General features: G+C 46.2%; 1 protein-coding gene and 1 long non-coding RNA gene across 3 annotated transcripts; one reads left to right on the top strand and one right to left on the bottom strand.

The window, feature by feature from the left end:
• Positions 1 to 3,502: 3,502 nt before the first annotated feature.
• LOC310742389 (uncharacterized protein) lies at positions 3,503 to 16,143 on the bottom strand. Of its 2 annotated transcripts, none has more exons than XM_083571821.1 (9): positions 16,051 to 16,143; positions 14,338 to 14,467; positions 13,368 to 13,505; positions 11,518 to 11,625; positions 9,770 to 9,868; positions 7,909 to 7,995; positions 6,820 to 6,980; positions 4,397 to 4,506; positions 3,503 to 3,920 (listed from the first exon to the last, which is right to left on the bottom strand). In XM_083571821.1, exons 2-9 carry the CDS (start codon positions 14,348 to 14,350, stop codon positions 3,746 to 3,748), a joined length of 891 nt encoding a protein of 296 aa, XP_083427947.1. In that variant the 5' UTR covers positions 14,351 to 14,467; positions 16,051 to 16,143; the 3' UTR covers positions 3,503 to 3,745. The 2 variants fall into 2 exon arrangements, with proteins under 2 accessions (XP_083427947.1, XP_083427946.1); XM_083571820.1 differs by having other exon boundaries at positions 14,338 to 14,469; positions 16,030 to 16,130.
• Positions 14,613 to 20,062, top strand: LOC310742551. Its single transcript, XR_014538542.1, has 3 exons — positions 14,613 to 14,899; positions 17,005 to 17,159; positions 19,666 to 20,062. It is a non-coding gene; the product is annotated as an uncharacterized lncRNA (long non-coding RNA).
• Positions 20,063 to 20,935: the final 873 nt, after the last annotated feature.

The raw sequence follows: 20,935 nt of genomic DNA, 5'->3' as shown, positions 1-20,935 counted from the left end.
CCTGCTTAGGTGGTGAGCATATTTGGGCTCGCCCGCAAAGGCTGATGGATCCTGATCGATTCCGTCAGGCCTTGCGGGATGCTGCTCCCCCTGGTGACTCATTGACTGAGCTTGTTGAGGGTAGGAATACCCGGCTCTTGGTGGCCATCAATGAGATCACACCTAGGTGCCCTTTGCAACCCCACAGAGACCAGGCTCCCTGGTTTACCAAGGAGCTCCGGAAAATGAAGCGGGACCTCAGATGGCTATAGCGAGTATGGCACAGTACCTGCAATGGAGCCACAAGAACATCTTATAGGGCATTTATGAAAACCTATGAGATGGCAGTGAAGGCTAAGAAGTCTTACTTCTAAGCCTCCATTGCATCCGCTAGCTCTCGCCCGGCACAACTTTTTAGCATAATTAGGTATCTAACGTCCCTAGAGGGACAGTCAAATTTAAATACAAATCAGACTTACAACTGTGAGGCATTTGCAAGCTGTTTTGCAGATAAGGTCCTGTCACTCTGCCGTGACCTCTCTGCCAATTTGGATACAATAATGGAACTGGAGGCACCTCGACTGTCCTCGGGTCCAGTATTAGACCACTTTGACCAGATCCTCCCAGCAGATGTGGACAAACTCCTCCATGCTGGAAAGCCCACCACTTGCCCTCTCGACCCGTGCCTGTCCTGGCTGATTAGAGCATGCAGGCTCCCCTGGGTGAGAGCATCAATTTGTCCCTTGGCACCGGGACATTCCCAGGGGAACTGAAGGAGGCAGTGGTGCGTCTGCTCTTAAAAAAAAAATCATTAGATGCTTTAGATCTATCAAATTACCGCCCAGTTTCAAATCTTCCGTTCCTGGGTAAGGTGATTGAGAGAGCGGTAGCTGACCAGCTTGGCGGATTTCTGGATGAAACATTGGCTTTGGATCCATTCCAGTCTGGTTTTTGCTCTGGGCATGGGACCGAGACAGCACTGGTCGCCTTAACAGATGACCTCCATAGGCAGCTGGATCGAGGCGGGTTGGGGCTGTTCAATCTGTCAGCAGCCTTCGAGATGGTCGACCACAAACTTTTAGACCACCACCTCACAGATGTAGGGATTCGGGGCGCAGTCCTTTAATGGCTGTGCTCGTTCCCCTCTGGTCAGGGACAGAGGGTGGAGCTGGAGGGGGGTTGTCATCGCACTACTCCTTGGTGTGTGGAGTACCGCAGGGCGCAATTCTCTCCCCAATGCTTTTTAACATCCATATGTGCCCCCACGCCCAGCTCGTCCGGAATTTTGGTTTGGGCTGTCATCAGTATGCTGATGACACCCAGCTTTATCTCTTGATGTATGGCCACCCTGACTCGGCCACAGACACACTGACCAGATGTCTGAAAGCCGTGGCTGGATGGATACGTGGGATCCGGTTGAAGTTAAATCCTTCAAAGTCCTTTGGCTCGGTTGAGATGATATGGGGTTGGGGGGTCAACTCCCATCCCTTGCAGGGGCGCAACTAGTGTCAGCATCTTCCATCAAGAGTTAGGGTGTAATCTTTGACGCCTCCCTTTCTATGGAGGCACAGGTTGCAGCTATAACAAAGGGGCATTTTTCCATCTCCGCCAAGCTAAGCAGTTGGTCCCTTACTTCTCTCGCCCTGACTTCACCACTGTGATTCATGCAACGGTCACCTAAAAGCTTGATTATTGTAACTCACTCTACATGGGGCTGCCCTTGAAACTGACCCAGAAACTCCAGCGGGTGCAGAATGCCGCAGCGAGACTACTTAGGGGTCTTCGCCGTGGGATCACAGTACTATACAGCTGCACTGGCTCCCGGTGGAGTACAGGATCAGGTTTAAGGTGCTGGTTTAAAGCCCTATACGGCCTAGGACCCTCGTACCTACGGGACCCCCTCTCCTGGTATGTCCCATGGAGGACCTTACGGTCTGCTAATAAGAACACCCTGAAGATCCCGGGCCCCAGGGAGGTCAGACTGGCCTCAATCAGAGCCAGGGCCTTTTCAGTTGTGGCCCCGGCCTGGTGGAACACTCTCTCACAAGAGACCAGGGCCCTTCAAGATTTGACATCTTTTCGCAGGGCCTGCAAGACAGAGCTGTTCCGCCAGGCCTTTGGCTAGGGTTCAGTCTGACTCACTTTCTCTTTGTATAAGAACAAGCATGAAGGAAGTTTCCCAGCACACTCACAGGTCCTTATAATATCAGTGGAAACAGTGGTCCTGGCAAGTATTAACCTCTTTCAATTTAAGCTGAGGACTGCCATTTGCTTAGTTTAATTTTAATTATAACTTATTTTAATTAATTTTGGGATGCATTTTAATCGATTGACTGCTTGTTTTTATGTATATTGTGTTATTAATATGATGTTAGCCGCTCTGAGCCCAGCTCCGGCAGGAGAGGGTGGGATACAAATAAAATTTTATTACAGTGGTACCTTGGGTTACAGACGCTTCAGGTTACAGACTCTGCTAATAGTACCTCGGGTTAAGAACTTTGCTTCAGGATGAGAACAGAAATTGCGTGGCGGCAGCAGCGGGAGGCCCCATTAGCTAAAGTGGTACCTCAAGTTAAGAACAGTTTCAGGTTAAGAATGGACCTCCAGAACGAATTAAGTTCTTAACCTGAGGTACCACTGTATTATTATTTGCCCAAGACACCTGGAGGGTATCAGGTTCAAGAAAGCTGATATAAGATCACAGTAGCCCTTAAAAGATGATGTAATATATAGCTCTGCCTTCATCAACCTGGTGCCCTCTAGATATCTTGGACAACAGCTACCAACATCCCCCAGCTGATGGGAACCATAGTCCACGACATCTTGAGGGTATTAGGTTGGTGAAGGCTGGATAGTTCATCAAGATGAAGATGAACTAGAAATCAGAAGTACATAATAAGGAAGCAATCGCGGTGGATATAATTATCCAGAATTCCTAGGGCCCCTTTTATGAGACATAGGAGCACTGGCATTAATAGGATTGGAAAGGGTACATGTCGGTGGTAGTCTGGGCACTGGCGGAGGAAGAGGGGTGCGGAGGGAGCGCACCGCCCCCGGCGGCATGATCCCAGCGGGGTGCCATCATAGCTGCCCCCCACCTGCGTTGGATGCCATGCCCCTATGGGTGCCACGCCACACCCCCAGGATGCACACCACTGGGACACACGCCAGCCCTGCCCCCACCTGCTCTCCGCCCCCTGTCCGGAGCATGAAGCTCCGCCACTGAGTCTGGGAGCATGCTGGGAGGAGGGGGAGGGCAGGAAGGCTTGGCTCTGAAGGACCCAACACTTTTCCAGTTTCAAACAGGCACTAAAGTGGAGGGAGGTGGATAGCACCAACCCAAACTGGGAGCAGGCAGAGTAAATTGGGAGGGGTTCTTTTGTTTTGTTTTGTTTTGTTTGGAACGTGATGGAGGAGTTTAAGAGCATTGCTCATCTCTGGATGGGTGATTCAACAACATTGGTTCTCCCTCACAACCTAACTTCAGGATTCTCATCTCAATTAAGTACAATAGCAAATGGAGTGTGGTTGGATTCTTCTATGCTTTATTTCATGAAGCTACTTAAGTTTTTGCAGTTGGCAAATAAGGTGTCTTGTTTAAGCCTTAAGAAAGCAGAAGCGATGTATTCTTAGGACCTGATGTCAGAGCGTTGAGCTGAATAACCACCCATTTTAGTTGCCTCTGCATTTATTTATTTTTTAAGGGGGTGGGCTTTTTCCATCGTCATTGGTTGTTGTTTTTTTACAGAGATCTTAGAATCCAGTTTCATGTAAGCCACTTCTTTTGAGGAAGCATCTTACAAATGCATTTTTTTTTAGAAGAGCAGAGGGCATCATGCCAACATTTCAGCTGGGTAGCACAATTTTTAATTAGTCCAACGCAGTTCTCAGTTCCTGGACGTGCAAAGCCCTTGTTATCTGGCTGCCCAGGACCCCAGTAACTGAAAAGAAGAGGAAGCATGAATCAATTTAGATGTCCGCTGGCTTCTATGGCATGGAGATGGTGTGGGCTGCAGAGAAAGGTTTTTCTTTGAGCTGGAGGAGTTGAGCAAAGCCACATCCTCTGGCCGGCATGGTCTGGCAACTGTGGCGATGGCTCCCCAGGCACCGCCTTTTCTTCTCCTGAAATGGCCTTTAAGCTGGATTGCACATTGTGCCCTGAGAACATATACATGTTCCAAGACAACACAGTCCTAGCCTTTTTCAAACTTCCCTTTCAAATTTGAAATGAATATCTAGGTTTTCTGGAAACCAAACCCAGTGGTGGATCTTGGCATATATCCACCACTGGGTTTGGTTTCCCAAAAAATCATACACACACATATATACATTTTACACACACACACACACACACACACACACACACACACACAATGTTGTATAACCCAGACCTTAGAAGAAATTTGTTTAGACTTACGTTTCAGTAAACCAATGGGTTGCATCAATCCATGACCAGGCGTGACCCCTTTTATACATTCCAATCCAGAAATCAGAAGTTGAGCCTTTGAGTTGTGATTCCAAATATAACTGCAGAAGAAAATAATAAAATATTTACTGAAAACAGACAAACAAAAAAGCTATATATATTTTTCTTAAATGTTTTTTGGACAACATCCCTTGCCCAATAAGACAATAGCTCCTTACAGATATTTAGTGGGGATATAATGGGGGGGGGGGACATCACAATAGCAGGATTTGCCCTTGCCCTGTGCATATTTCCTTGAAATGTCTGAAAAGAGGCTCCAATGCATACAAAATTCATGGAAGGCTTAGAGGACAGATCAGTCACAGCAGAGGACCCTATTTTGCCACCTCCCTCAAGGTCTCAGTAGGTCACATTGCTCTCCTCTGGTTCTGAAGACTCCGTCCAGGAGGTTCCAGTGGAAGCATGGTCTTTCTCCTGCTGGAGGAGAAAGTACGCTAATCAATTACTGATAGATGGGGCCATCTAGGCCAGGATCTTGTTCTCACACAGCCATATGCCTATGAGAAGCCTACAAGAGGACTGAGAGTGCAACAACATTCTCCTCACCTGAGATTCCCAGGAACTGGTACTGAGTGGAATAATACCTCCAACAGTGGAAGCATAATATATTCTTTGTGTCTATTAGCCATTGATATACCTTTCTCCCACAAATTTGTCTAAACTTCTTTTTAGACCATCCAAGTTAGTAGCCATCACTACTTCCAGTGGGAGCAAATTCATTATGTGTTGTGTGAAGTTCTTTTGTCTGGCCTGAATCTTCCAAAGTTTGCCTTCATTGGATGTCCCTAAGTTCTGGCATTATGAGACAAGGAGAAAGACTTTTCTCTACGCTCTTTCTCTACCAGTGTATGGTGTAGTGGTTAAGAGCGGTGGACTCGTAATCTGGGGAACCGGGTTCGCGTCTCCGCTCCTCCACATGCAGCTGCTGGGTGACCTTGGGCCAGTCACACTTCTCTGAAGTCTCTCAGCCCCACTCACCTCACAGAGTGTTTGTTGTGGGGGAGGAAGGGAAAGGAGAATGTTAGCCGCTTTGAGACTCCTTTGTTGTTGTTTAGTTGTTTAGTCATGTCTGACTCTTCGTGACCCCCTGGACCAAAGAACGCTAGGCACTCCTGTCTTCCACTGCCTCCCGCAGTTTGGTCAAACTCATGCTGGTAGCTTCGCGAACACTATCCATCCATCTCGTCCTCTGTCGTCCCCTTCTCCTTCGGCCCTCCATCTTTCCCAACATCAGGGTCTTTTCCAGGGAGTCTTCTCTTCTCGTGAGGTGGCCAAAGCATTGGAGCCTCTGCTTCACGATCTGTCCTTCCAGTGAGCATTCAGGGCTGATTTCCTTCAGAATGGAGAGGTTTGATCTTCTTGCAGTCCATGGGAGTCTCCTCCAGCACCATAATTCAAAAGCATCAATTCTTCGGCGATCAGCCTTCTTTATGGTCCAGCTCTCACTTCCATACATCACTACTGGGAAAATCATGACTTTAACTATACGGTCCTTTAGGGTAGTGATAAAGTGGGATATCAAATCCAAACTCTTCCTCCTCTTCTACATGAAGCAAAATTGCATGTGAAGTGATTGGCCAGTGGGAACCCAAGGGGAGGAGTTAGAGTTAGAGTTGGAGATGTGTGGAAGTCAGCTGGGAGTTGGGAGCTGGAGAAGGAAGAGGGAGGATAAGTCTGTGGGTTGGTCGAGTTGTGTGGTGAGGGAGTGAGAGGAACTGTTAGGTGAAGTCAGATAGATAGTTGGGATAATCAGTTTGAAGTTGTTAGGAACGTATAGGTCAGTAAAGAAACCACGATTAAGAAATTGACAAGAAAAATTAACTGAAACCTTAAACTTGTTCATGCTTATAAAAATAAACTTGATTATTTGTTAATGTTAACAACTGTCTGGACTCCGTGTGTACCCGAGAGAAACGGGTTGGTGGCAGCGAATAGGCAATCACAGTGGTGGCACAGGGATCAATAGACCGTCAAATGACCGGGGACCCTGTGTGATCGCCACAGTACCCCCATCTAGTTTGAACTTTAATTTGTGACTGTCCAAATAAAGTGATATAATCTTCTGTTTTAATGCTGGCAGTCAATGTGTAGCCAGTGGGTAGAGGGTAGAGTTAGCACACTATTGCTTACTGGGGAATGAGTAACTGCTTTGTGACTAGCTCTAGCTCTCCTCCTCCTTAATGGATATTACAGAAAACATCACAAACCCATGGAGTTTCCTCTGGTCAATGTGACTTCTTACTGCTCGTGGAGGAGAGGAGCAAGAAGCAGCTGTTATAGGACTTGAAGGCTATGTAGTCATCATACTGTGATGGGTTGTCCCTGCTTTGTGTGTATTCCAGCATCCAACCAACCTCCTCATCTCTACTTTCAACATTAATCATTCCGGAGAAAGGTTTTCCCACACAATAATCTGCACAGTCTTGCCAAGTTCTGGGTGGTTTAAAGATATCAAACAAGTATAACTTCTTGTTATACACCGTCCAATGTTGCTCAAGCCTTTCCAAAATGTCATCTTTCCGTCAAGCCACAAATATGTGAGGAATAAAGAGAGAGAGAGAAAGGATATTCATCAGAAGATAGCTTGAATGTCTCTGCAGAGCTTTAAGCATTATTTATAATGTGAAACAGGTGATATACCAAGACCTTGTTATACAGTGGTACCTCGGGTTACAGGTGCTTCAGGTTACATACACTTCCGGTTACAGACTCCGCTAACCAGAAATATTACCTCGGGTTAAAAACTTTGCTTCAGGATGAGAACAGAAATTGTGCTCCGGTGGTGCAGCGGCAGCAGGAGGCCCCATTAGCTAAAGTGGTGCTTCAGGTTAAGAATAGTTTCAGGTTAAGAACGGACCTCCGGAATGAATTAAGTACTTAACCCGAGGTACCACTGTACTACAAAGTCTCAGTATATTTTATTATATATTATATTAACGAGTTACATTAATGAGCTATGTTAAGAAGAAAGTTTGCAACAGGATTCGATTGTTTATTCTAACCACCAACAACATTAGCCTATTTTCACCGAGATATATAATTCATTTTCTTCTGTTTCTCTTTTTACAAGCATTGAAAATTTGTTAGCCAGTTTTCTAACAAATCTACACAGACAGACAAAAGTACCAGACACAGGTTGAGAGGTATGTGTGAGCTCTGCCAGGTCTGCTGTAAAATTAGACCTGTATGTGGCTCATTCATTTTAAAAGCTTTCAGAACTGTTTTTGAGTGTGATATATAAAGAACAGCATTTGAACAGCAGTGGTTGCAGAAGAGATTTCCACTGCTTGGCATCTTGCAGACAGGTTTTTGGAACCAGTTTAAGTTGAGTGGCAGATACAGAGGTTGGCAGCGCCCCTCTAAAGTCAATAACAGGTTTTTGTTTTTGTTTTGTAATGGGCTCTCCCTGCATTATTCAGCATCACAGTCTCAGAGTAACTTACCAATTGCAACTTGCAGTTCCTTATTTTTTTTGTTCTCTTCAGTCAGCCTCAATGATAAATTCGTAGCTACCTTAATTCTGTCAACATCTTAAAAGATTGCAAAAATTCAAGTCAGGGAAATCTCAAGCAACTAGCTGCAGTCTTATCCTTATTTTGTGTGTGTGTGTGTGTTCCAATCCCCACTCAGCTTTGAGGTAGTGGAAGTCAATTACCACCACCCCCATCACATAAACTCAAACAGCTATACACATAAAACTCAAACAGCTCTGTTGATAACAGCATTGGAACAAAATGTATCCAGGCGAAGGCCACAAAGGCACAATAGACGTTAGCAGTAAACAAAGTTAGATAGGGCTGTGTCAGCAAGACTACAGGCGAGTACAGTGGAACCTCATGTTACGTACCATCCTCCTTGCGAACGTTGCACCTTCCGCAATATCAACCATCATGGACCCTATGATCATCAAGCAAGGCCTTTGTGGTGGTGCGACCGCCAAGGGCTGCCAGGTTGATGTTATCTTATGATAGGACCTTTCCAGTGGTGGCCCCCTGTTTGTGAGACTGTCTCTGTAATTGTTTTTTGGGAGGAATTTGAAAACATTCCTGTTTACCCAAACATTTAATGGCTGAAGGACATTGTTCCGGGCACCCCTGAGATCACTGGTAGAGAGAATGTTTTTATTGCTTTAAATGTACTTTTTAAAAGATGTCCTAACTGTAACTGCTTTTAGAGCACTCACCCCACCCAAACATTAAAAAAAAGAGTTTCTGTGGGTGAATTTGCTGCCCTGGGCTCCATTTGGGATGAGGGACGAGACAGACAGACAGTGTCAGGGACTGGACTGAGGAGGAATGGTGGAGACCTCATCCTCAAACTTTCAGAGAAGAGGAAGGCAGTATAGATTTACAATAGTGGTTTGCAGAAGGTCACAGCTCAGATATAGAGGAGGGGCAAAGCTGGGAAAGAATGGGAGAAGGGGATAGGAAGCAGTGCTGGGGCAGCTGGCTGACATGTTATCACTAGAAAGCATTCCAGACTCCCCTTCTCCCAGAACCCAGAAAGCAGTGAAAGTAGGAGAGCAGAGAGCTAAGAGACAAATGGCCTTAAGCAGCCACTGTAAGGGGGGTGGGGCTGTTGACAAGCGAGAAGGGAAGAGGGGAGGAGATTACTCTGAGCAACGCCATTACTCCTAGAGGCTGCCTTTCTAAGCCTCTCTCTGTGAATATTGAATAAAAGACATTGGTAAGAGCTTTTGCTGTGGTTAAACCACAGCAAAAGCTCTTGCCGATCAGAAGGTCAGCGGTTCGAATCGCCGTGAAGGGGTGAGCGCCCGTTGCTCGGTCCCTGCTCCTGGCCACCTAGCAGTTCGAAAGCACCTCAAAGTGCAAGTAGATAAATAGGTACCGCTCCTGCGGAAAGGTAAACGGCGTTTTCGTGCGCTGCTCTGGTTCGCCAGAAGCGGCTTAGTCCTGCTGGCCACATGACCCGGAAGCTGTACGTCGGCTCCCTTGGCCAATAAAGCGAGATGAGCGCCGCAACCCCAGAGTTGGTCACAACTGGACCTAATGGTCAGGGGTCCCTTTACCTTTACCTTTAAGAGCTTTTGCTGTCTATTTTTCCCTGGCTGCCTGTTGTGTGTGTGTTTGTCGGGGGGGGGGTTCGGATTCCCAGATGCCTGGCACAAGACAGTTAAAATAAAAACTTATTCTACCCACCGATATACCACTGCAACCCACCCATCAACCTGTGGTTTCTGTCCCAACAGAGACATACCAGTGGGAATATGCTCTGCTGGGAGAAAATATGATTGGAGGGGCTGAGTGGGGAGGCTCAGCATCCCAGCTGCAACTCGTTGCTTACCTTCCAAACTCTGGAGATCTGGATACTTCCTGCCCATGTAATCTGAAATCTCATTCACTCCTTTGAGAAAGATGGTTCTTTTTTTCATTTCACGGTTATCTAATGGAAAGGTGAGAGGGGGAAATTTATACAAATGTTCTGATACTAGTCATTCCAAGTGGAAGTACAGCTTTGCTTTCACACGCAGAGCATGGGCTATTGTAGATTTCTCCAGCCACACAAGCTGAGACAGGAAGAAGCCTTCACAGCTCACTTAAGACAGAGCCGTAACTACAAGGGGGGGAGGAGGGGGCTAGCCAGGTTTTTCGCATGGGATGAGGCCTCCAGAGGAACGCCATTGAGGCTCCGAGCCTGACTGTGTGCACATGTGATAGGAATTTTATGGTCTTAGATATATGACAATGTTCATAACCGCACATACATAGATCAACACAGGAAGGCCAACCTGGAACCATTTTGATTCCTAAACTGACCAAATGTTTTCTCTGCAAGGTCAAACTGGAAAAGTCTCCCCATTGTCTCTTTCCTCACAAATCCTGTCTTAAGGACACATTTGAGATATGAATAAGGTGTGAGCCTGTGACCTGGCCCAGGAAATAAGTATTTTACCACTACAAAAGAATGGCCAGGCTCCCCAGGAAATCCAATCAAGTAACCTGCCAGACAGGAGATAAACTGGGACAGGAGAAAAACAACATTGAAATTTCTGTGATGTAGGTGGGATGTATCTGAGGGGTGGTCTTAGGTTACACCCCTTCTGTGATGTATGCATAATGTTTCTGGGGGTGGTCTTGATCTAGAGGATGGGAATTTCAAAAGTCTTTATAAGCCCTTGCACAGCATTTTTGGGGGTCCTCTTCCTCTCCTGAATGTGAGAGGAGTACCCTGTTGCAACAGATCAATAAAGATCAGGATTACTAGCTGCTTTGCTTCTCAATATTCTCTGGTTGGCCTCTGTTATTTTCTCCTACCAATAGGGAACCTATGTAAGGACTCTATATGGGCTCTTGGATACCCCATAAGGGAAAAGGGCATATTCTTTATTTACAACACACACAAATGTGCATTGGGTGTGTTTGCCTGGCGTTCACCTGGGTGAAATAAAGCCTAGTATCACCCCTGCTTAAACAACAAGCTAAAGATAACAACAAGTTTAAAAAAGGCAATGGGTTTTGTTATGTACTGAGTTGAATAGGATCCAAAATGCAGCAGCCTGATTGGTCCTAGAACAATAGGATCCATGATTAAATATTTTTTTTAAAAAAACACAATAGGATCCAGAATGCAGCAGTCTGATTGGTCTGCAGGAGCCACCCAATCCAACTCTAGGTGGAAGTGAATCCGCAACCTGATTGGCCTACAGGAGAATCCCAGAATTAGCCAATCACGTGGAGCCCATTATGTAAATAATATATATAAAGCAGACATTTCGGGGGAACTTCAATTCCTCACTACTATGAGCTGAATAAAGAGCATGAAATCCACACTCGAGTATATTTCAGTTTTGTTCACATCGGAGTAACTGTCTTGTCCACACCAAGTATTTAAGCGGTTATTGAGGGGCAGCAGTGGAGAAAAATTGATTTCAATGGGAAAGATTTAGCCAGGCCTTTACCTCACCTACTGAAACCAATGAGAGGAAGTGGGCCTCGGCAGAGTTTGGACTGCGCCTTCTCTTTTCGAAAGGTTGACAGTGAAGCAGAGAAGCCAGAGTAAACCTTAAGGTGCTCCCTGCAAGTGTTACTTACACAAGACGATTGTAATAGTTGAGACAACGATGCAGCCCACAAGAACCATCATGGCAACATATAGAGCGTACGGAGAATAGAGGATTGCTTTTGCCCCAACGAGCCTTTCTTGAAGGACAAGAGAAAAGAAAATGATGCTTTAATCATCCATAGCCAACATCCCACTGCAATCCCAACAAACAAGATTTTCACAGTAACCTGTTCAGCTCGACAAGCAAATCTCCATTTTGAAGGAAGTTGCCTTTGAGTCCAAACTCCACGGAGTGAATATGTAAATAAAGCTCTCCTGAAGGGAGAGTAAGCTGCCTAAGGCCGATGGAGGCTGGAATGAAGGCTGTGGGAGAGACAGACCTCTGCTTCTAGGTCTGTTTGGATCATTTCATATTTTCTAAGGTGCTGAGCCTGTGCTGAACAGCACAAGACATTGTATGAATATATTTGGATGTATCATTTGGATCTGTTTTATTTAGAAGAGTTCTGCTAGTAAAATTTGAACAATATTTTCATGGGCCTGTGCAATGCTTCATTTCCAAAAGGGGTCATTCTTTCAGACACCCAGTCGCTTCAGACTGCACAATATTAATATCTGCAACATGGATTTCACACAGTGTGTGTCATAGCCAGCAAGAGAGTGGACTCAAACACCAGATTTTTGCTCCTAAGAACATCAGAAGAGCCTGACTGCTGGATGAGACCCAAGGCCCCATCTAGTCAAGCATCCTGTTATCACAGAAGCCAGTCAGATGCACCACAAGCAGGTTGTGAGTACAGGAGCACTCTCCCCACCTGCAGGGAATGTCCAGGAACTGGCACTGAGAGGCTTGCTCCCTCCAACAGTGGAAGTCTAACATAGGCATTGTGGCTAGTAGGCACCAATAGCCTAATCTGGCATGAATTTGCCTAAGTCCCTCTAAAAGTTTTCTGTGATGGCCTGGGAATCGGATTCAGAGGCTGAACCTGAGGAATCCCAGCCTGCACAGGAGTCCCCACCTTCAGGACCAACTGAGCCAGGTGTGGGGCTTGAACCTGAAGGGCCCTCACCTGTGCCGGATCCTCAGGAGCAGACACCAGCTGAATCTGCTCTGGCTCCAGAGGTGATCGAGGACCCATTGCCTGCAGGTGCTCCACTCTCAGCCCCATCAGGGGAAGAGGAGGTTGCCTCTGGGTCCAGTAACCCTCCAGCCTCTCCTGAGCTGCAGAGGCTCAGGGCAGAGAGGCGGAGGGAACTAAGTTCTCTCAGGAGGACTGCTCGCCTCCAGGCCAGGAGAGGCGAGTCACCTGTGGACCAGGGCTGCCCTCTGCCTCAGAGGAGATAAAAGCCAGCCAGCCCAGTCCCAGGTTGCCGGCACCTTGTCCTGCTCTTCTGCCAGAGTTCCTGACCTCACCCGACTCCTTGCCTTGGACCCCACTTCAGCCTTGACAGACAGCCCCCATACCACACCCTCAACCTCGGACTGGACTCGGACCACACCGCACAGTAATCCCCCGGGGCCAGCACATTTTCCAAGTTGGTGGCCATCACTCCATCAAAGAATCATAGAATTGTAGAGTTGGGGTTGTCAAGTCCAACCCCTTGTAATGCAGGAATGTGCAGTTGTCCCACATGGGGATCAAACCTGCGACTTTGGCATTATCCGCACCATGCTCTAATCAACTGAGCTATGCGGCAGCAAATTCCACATGTGCTGTGTCCTTCCCCAGTGGGTTTCCCCTCTGGGCCCAAAGAGCTGGTCAGGCTTTCCCACTCATGGCACGCGTTGCCATCATGACTGGGTCCAGATCCTTCCCATCCACCAACCTCCCTTTCTTCTGCTTTCCTTCCATCCTGTGAACAACAAGCTACTACAGACCCTTAAATGTTGGCTTTTTCCCTGGGGCTGCCTTTGGTACACTTTTGTTCCGTTGGAATAACTTCTTGACTCGACCGAAGCTTCTTGGCTGCTTTGCTGTTGCTGCTGGTTTCACATTTCCAGTTGTTTTCGCAGTTGCTGTTTGGGGTGGGGGTGGGAAGCAGCAGCAGAAGTATCATACGCACATTTCCATCAATGTGCAGCAATGTTCAGTAGATGAATTTTTATTTTTATTTAATTTTAGAGATTTCTCTCGCCCTTTCTGCTAAAGGAGCCCAGAGCAGCACTGTGTTTACTTTGCACTCAAATGAGTGGGGTGGAATAATTTAAGTTATGTCAATTATGTAAGTTCCACATTTTCACCGCAACGGACAGGAAGGTGAGTACCGTATTTTTTGCTCTGTAACACGCACCCGACCATAACACGCACATAGTTTTTAGAGGAGGAAAATCCGTAGGCATGCCACCCGTAGGCATTCCCTCCATAACACGCACAGACATTTCCCCTTACTTTCTAGGAGGAAAAAAGTGAGTGTTATGGTGCAAAAAATATGGTAACTTACTTTTTAGCAGATGAGGAATAATAGCATTGGAATGGACGCAGTGCTGCACGCAAGAAGCACTGGCGGAAGAAGAGGAGTGCGGGGGGAGCGCACCGCCCCCGGCAAAGTGATCCTGGTAGGGTGCCATCACCTCTGAGCCCCCCACCCACGCTGGGCGCCACGCCTCTGCAGGTGGCATGCCCCACCCCCGGGACGCATGCCAGCCCCTTCCCCGCCTTCTCTCCACCCCCCAGTGCTGGAGCATGAAGCTCCGCCACTGGCAACAAGTACAGGGAGGAATGGGAAATGGTGCCGTGCTTACTTACTTGGAAGAGCAGTATGGAGGCCCACCACCACCACCGTGAATGAACTGTGGCCAGAGACAATGAATTCTCCTGAAGAGAAAACAAAAGTCTGCAGCTACCTACCTGCCTCCGCCATTTCATGTGTGTTGATTGTGCTGGTGCCTCATGTCATTTGATCCGCTGAAGGTCTGGTGTTTAAAGAGGAGTCGCAGAGCAGTGGGTTCTTCAGCTGCAGCGCTAACATCCCAGACCTGCCTTATTTAAATACATGGCAGGTTGATTGTAGTATTGAGAAGAACATCATCCCCTCCCACCCCAACCACATTTTGCAGGGCCACTTGTGGGGGCAGCTGGTAGGGCAACTCCCCCAAATGGGCAGGTAATTTTTTTTTTTGTATTAGTGGGGCACGGGGTATTAACTATGTATGTATGAATGGACGAGTTATAGTCTCACATTTCTTCTTGTAGATATACCCCTGCTTTAAGCCGTTTACATACTGTGTTCTCTTATATATCATTTACTACAAAGGTATGCTTTAATTATGCATTCTCAGTGTATTTTTAATTTTAATTTTTCTTATTCTACGTGTTAATTCCGTGCAATTCTGTTGCAATAGATCTTGACAGCTCGATGACTAAGAGATTTAGCGACAACACTTCCGATTGCCTGAGCACTGACCCACTGGTATATCACAAGTGGAAACAATATTTACTGTGTTTGCTAGTTTAAGATAAAACAGATTTGATAAAAACATGGCAGCTTGATTGTAGTATTGAAAAGAGCACCATCCATTCCCACCCCACCCACACTTTGCAGGGCCACTTGTGGGGGCATCTGGTAGGGCAGCTCCCCAAATGGTGGAGCCTTAAAAGTAGGAGAGCAAAGAGCTCAAAGACAGAGGGCATATAGCAGCACCTGTAGAGGTGGTGGTGATGATGATGTTGACGATGATGAATGAAGAATGAGGAAGTGGGAGAGATGGGAGAGGTTGAGATTCACTCGGGACAATGTCATTATCCAAGAGGCTGGGTTCTATAGCCTCTCTCTGTAAATTTTAAATTAAAAAAGGACAGTAAGAAACCTTCCCTTGTCTTTATACTTTCCTGGACAACCAATCGGGAGCTGCTGACAGCATCCTGACACCCGCCCACTCAAGCCTTAGACGTGAGTTTGGAGGTGTGCAGGAGGGAGAACCAAAGGTGGTTGTAGCACCTTGTCCAATGCCTTGCCCCACAGGCTCACATCCAGACCCTATTTTATTTTATTTTTTAGCCCATTTCCTTCCTGTTAGAAACAATGGTAGGGAAATAAATGGGATTGAATTATACCAACATGTGGGCAGGCATGCATGAGTTCCTGGTTTGGGAATATGTTGTGTGAATCATAATAATTTATTACTTATATTCCACCCATCTGGCTGGGTTTCCCCAGCCACTCTGGGTGGCTCCCAACAGAAAATTAAAAGCACAATAAAACGTCAAACAAAACTTCCCTAAACAAGAAGGCATTGGATCCTTTGGATCCAAGTAATCTCGTGGTCCTCCTCTGACATTAGACCAAACTTTCACCAAACAACGTTCCATTTTTTAGCATTTAGTCATTGGATCCCAGCCTCTAGCATTGCTGGGCTAGGGCTGCAGAGGTTTCCATGGCAGTAGGGGGTGCGGATCTGACATCAGATATCCCTCTCTGTGGTTGGGGCTGTGTCCTTGATTCTGGAGAGAGAGATCTGATGTAGATTATGGCCCCTGGGATGTTCACCATAAGGACCAGGAGACGATAGCCATAGTTGCCTTTTTCTGAACTTAAAATACCACAATATCATAGCCTTTCCTTGTAGAGACAGTATTGCTTCCAAGTTCCTCTCTGCCTCTGTTTCTTCATGAGTTTCTTTCATCCCCCCAATACCTAGAACCACTTTCCTTGTGATGTAGAGCCTTCTACATTCTAGGAACACCTCCCACTCAACTTATGCTCTTTCCTGATTGGCTATCTGCCATGCCTAATAGGAATGCCACAGAAAGGATAAACCCAGGGAAAATGTTCATTTCATATCTACTATATTGCTTCCCCCCAAAAAAGAATTGTTACTACAGTTTGCAAAGATGCTGCAAGGAAAGAGCTTTGGCACAAGGCAGGAAAAGAGGTGTAAGGGGATCTGTCCTCCAGCCTGATGTCAGAGTTCTTCCACTTGGCAGTCTGGAAACTGAGCAGATCTGGCTATCGAAGTTGGGAGTCTCCGAAGCAATTGATCTATGGCTATTAGTCAAATAAACATGATCATGTATTTGCCTACTCAGAGGTTAGGCTTATTGCAGGATTCAGGCGCCTTGTGAAACAGAAAACACAAAGTTATGGTTATCGTGCTTTCCCAATGCAAGTCAAAGGGAGGGTTGAAACTTACATTTTCCAAATATTGCTTCGGATTTTGGATCCAAGGGGAGCAACTTTCCCTGGATCCAAGGTTCTGAATTGGGCACTGGAGCAAGAGGGGAAGGTCTTGCTCAGGCCTACTGGTATAGAAATCCATTGATGGACACACACCCCAAAAGGGGAAGGAAAGTAATGATATCACAGTGAAGAGGGATCTATGTCTACTATTCTAATAAACATGATCATATATTTGCCTACTCAGAGGTTAGGCTTATTGCAGGATTGCAGCTTTGATATGATATACTGGGGTGTACTGTAATTCGGTGAGCAATACATTTTGACCTGATAGGCTCTTGCTTTTTAATCTCCTTTCTTTTCTCTTTCTGCTATTCCTGCATTGCTGCCTTGGCCCCAAGACAAGATTGCTGAATTGCTGAAGGACCCACAATGGAAGATGCATAACAGGGCCTTGTACTACTATTCCAACGAGAAACAATCGTGGGAAGAGTCCAGAAAGCATTGTATTAAGAAAAAAACTTCATTAATTTCTGTTAGCAATGGTGAAGAACAGGTTAGCAGAACACTGGGATGCATAAAATGCAAAGAAAAAGTCTCACAGGTTTTTTTTTTGTTTTTTGCACATGAGCATTTTATTACTTCCAACTCTCCTGTGATCAGAAGAAAGGTGGAGGAGCACCTTCACAAGGTCTGTGCTCCAATGAAGGGAGCATCCTAGAGGTGTACAGAAATAGAAGCAACAACAGACAATTTAGACAAAATATTACACAGTTACACATTAAAATGTTATATTAATGCAACATTACTAATAAGCTCTTCATACAGGATGGCAAATACGGTCTAATAGGCATTACTGAAACCTGTTGGGATGAGACTCGTGACTGGAATGTAGAAATTGAGGGTTATAACATGTTCAGAAGGAACAGACCAAACAGGAAGGGGGGAGGAGCAGCATTATATGTAAAGGATATGTACACTTGTGGCGAGATCCATGACCTGGAGCATAGAAAGCAGGATGAGCATATATGGGTACAAATTGTAGGTGAGGGAAAGAACAGTGGTCTTACTATGAGGGGAGAGACTTCATCAGGCAAGGCCTCCTTCCACCTGCCTTGCTCCACCCTCCAGTCTCTGCTTCTCATTTTGTATTGTATTATGTTGTGCACTGTGGTTTGCTGTTGTTTTATTGATTGGAGTTTAGAAATTACTTATTGTAACTCTTGAGTGGATTTCTGTTTAATTTTGAACTGCTGATATTTAATATTATTCTGTATTGTTTTAATATAGGTTGAATGTTATTTTATTTGCATATTGTATATTGTATTATGCATATTGTCTTATTTATATGATGTTAGCCGCTCTGAGCCTGGCTTTGGCTGGGGAGAGTGGGATACAAATAAAATTTATTTACTTATTTATTTACTGAGGGTGTCTGCTATAGCCCTCGAAGCCAGAGGACTTTGATAATGCCTTCGTAGAGCAGATTACCAAACATTCAAAAAGGAGAGAGATAGTAGTCATGGGAGACTTCAACTACCCTATCTGTTGGAATTCAAACTCTTTCAAGAATGGAAGGTCCAACTGAGGCAAAGCCATTTCCGAACTGGAGAGGAGAGGGGGTTGCGGGCTACCCCCTCCCACACACGCGGGGGCTGGCCTTTTTGCCCCCGCGAGAACAAGGGAATCCCTGGGCGTGCCTGCAACCCTGCCCGGCAATCGGCGGGCTAGGGAGGCATGGCCTGGCCCATTTAAGGCCAGGCACGACCGGGGACCGCCCTCTTTGTCCCGTTCCAGCTGCCCGGTTTTCCCATCCCACCCACCCTTTAGGCTTAGCTAGCTATGACCTTGCTATGGACTTCGGTTGGTCGCCGCAAGGGGCCTGGTAGGAATTTTTCCAACTTGGCGCACTTCCAGCCTTTTGGTTTTTTCGCCTACCTCGTAGCAAACGTCAAAACTTCCTCGGTATTGGCGGTTAGGCATTGGCAGGGGTTAATTGTTATGCAAATGAAGGGGGGAAGGAAGCGCCATCACCTTCCCCCAATGAAAAGGGTAGTCCGGTAGAGGACTCTGGGGGGGCGTTGCCCTGTCCGAAACCTAGGGAGGTGAGGGCCTCTGGCACGCCCCCGAGCGGTGACACCCGTGGGATCCTAGTTGGCGTACTTCAACAGGACCCCCACGGCTGGTGAATAACCCTTCCCGGTCTCCATGCCGGGTAGTCGATAGGAGCCAATGCCTAAGGCCAATACCTTCCTATTCCTGTAATCAATAAAGTTGTGGCCTTTTTATGCCCATTAACCTTAAATAATGTGTCCTGTGTCTTCATTTCACATGGGGGAGGGGACTTGCCACGCAAGGAAAGAAGGGCTACCCCTATGCTATTCATATAATCAGTTATCAGTAATCAATATATTCATATATGCTCACACATAACAGGGCTTACAGTATTTTTATAATCCATTTTGAATCAAAGGAAAGCTTTTGCCTTAGCTAACTGCAAACTGCTTGGAACAGCAATTTAGAACCGACCTTTCCCCTAGAAAACATCCTTGTGCCATGAACAAGGGGAAGACATGAATCAGAGACACTGGTACAAAATCCCCTCAAATACAGGCTAAATTAATCCACAGAACAGGAAGGGCTAAACCACAAAAACTCCAAAACTCCCTGTTCTGTCAGAACTAGGGGAAAGGTTAGACAGCGCATCATTGCAGGCAACGGAAAGCAGAAGTAGAACTCTGCGCTTGACCAGGAGCCGTAAGCATGGCACGCTAATTGGCTAATTTTCGCTGGTGTTCGTGACTGTCTCATGACTGTCTCATGATCTGTGATTTGCTGTGATTTGCTCAGGTATAAAGACCTCAGGATTTCTGTCTCTCAGGGTCCCAGTTCTTTGGAAGAGATTCCACTGGGTCCTTATTGCTCAGCAATAAAACCTCACCTTCTTTTTCTCCAAAGCTGTGTCTGCCTGATCCTTGTTCACCCTAAGTGGGTACCGACTATACTTTCACATGCTTCACAACAAATTCCTCCATTGCCTCGCTGACAATTTCATTTCTCAGAAGGTGGAATATGCAACAAGGGAATCATCTCTCAGACCTGTTCAAAAAGGGAGGAACTGATGGACAAAGTGGAAGTACTGAGGTGTGGGTCAAAGAGTGGAAAGAAGACCCACTTGCACCTCGTTGGAGAGGACCATGCACAGTTCTGCTGACATCACAAAGAACTGTTAAGGTTGCGGGAGAGGTGCCATGGATTTACCATACTCGAGTTAAGAGATCTGAAGGCCTTTTCAAGTCCATCAACCTATATACGTAATGTCTTGTTTGGTTATTTACTCCATAGGCAACTGAAGTGTCATGGGGCCTTAGAACACAAGTCCACCTTGTTCATCCAGAGATCTATAGTGTGTTATGGAAAGAGTTCTGAAAGAAAGTGTGGCTATGATTTTCATAGAATAATGCTTTCTTTCTTTCTTTCTTTCTTTCTTTCTTTCTTTCTTTCTTTCTTTCTCCCTCCCTCCCTCCCTCCCTCCCTCCCTCCCTCCCTCCCTCTCTCTGGAAATAAAAGAAAAGGAACAGGGGAATGCGAGATAGTAGTCATTTGCTTTGATTCAGTGATAAAACAGTTTTAATTTATTAGCAAACAAATGATTCCAGAATCAATCCTAGCCATACTTTAGGCTGGAAATTACTTTTGTCACAAAGCCTGTAATGGTCTTACTCAGCATTTTAAAAATAAAATCTCAATCTATATATATATTGCAGACTTTTCTGGGGGGGAAAGTGTTGTCTATTTATGCTTATATAACAGATGGCTCCCTGTGGAGCTCAGAAATCACTGCTTAAGACCTCAGGGTCTACCAGAGTCACCTGCAGCTCAGTGATCAAAGCAGCACCAGATGTCTGCATCTATGTGCCATATTAATTCCCTACAGTTCCTGAGAGTGATGCTAAATTGTGAGCATTGTGTGACACTAAGCAGGCATCTAGACTGGTGCTAATGCATCCCACAACCAAATAACCCTGACCGAGTAAGAGGCTCACCAGAGGCTACTTTGCTCCAGGTCCCTCTAAGCTGCACCTGGCCGTGTTCATCATACCTGCGCCTCCCCTGGGCTTTGCATGCTTCTTCTGACATGCACACATGGGCATTTGGTCCTTGAATTCTCAAAATAGGAGATGGCCAAGGCTGGGTTGAAAACTTTGCCAGGGGCCCCGTCAAAGTAGTAGCCCTTCACCTTAGGCTGGTCAGGAGCACAAGGTCATATCCACACCAATAGCGGTTTAGTCTTGCTGGCCACATGACCTGGAAAGCTGTCTGTGGACAAAT

The sequence above is a fragment of the Podarcis filfolensis genome, assembly GCF_964270895.1.
Source record: "Podarcis filfolensis genome assembly, chromosome: 9".
NCBI classification, from domain to species: Eukaryota; Metazoa; Chordata; class Lepidosauria; order Squamata; family Lacertidae; genus Podarcis; species Podarcis filfolensis.
This window is presented reverse-complemented; position numbering and strand designations above follow the sequence as displayed.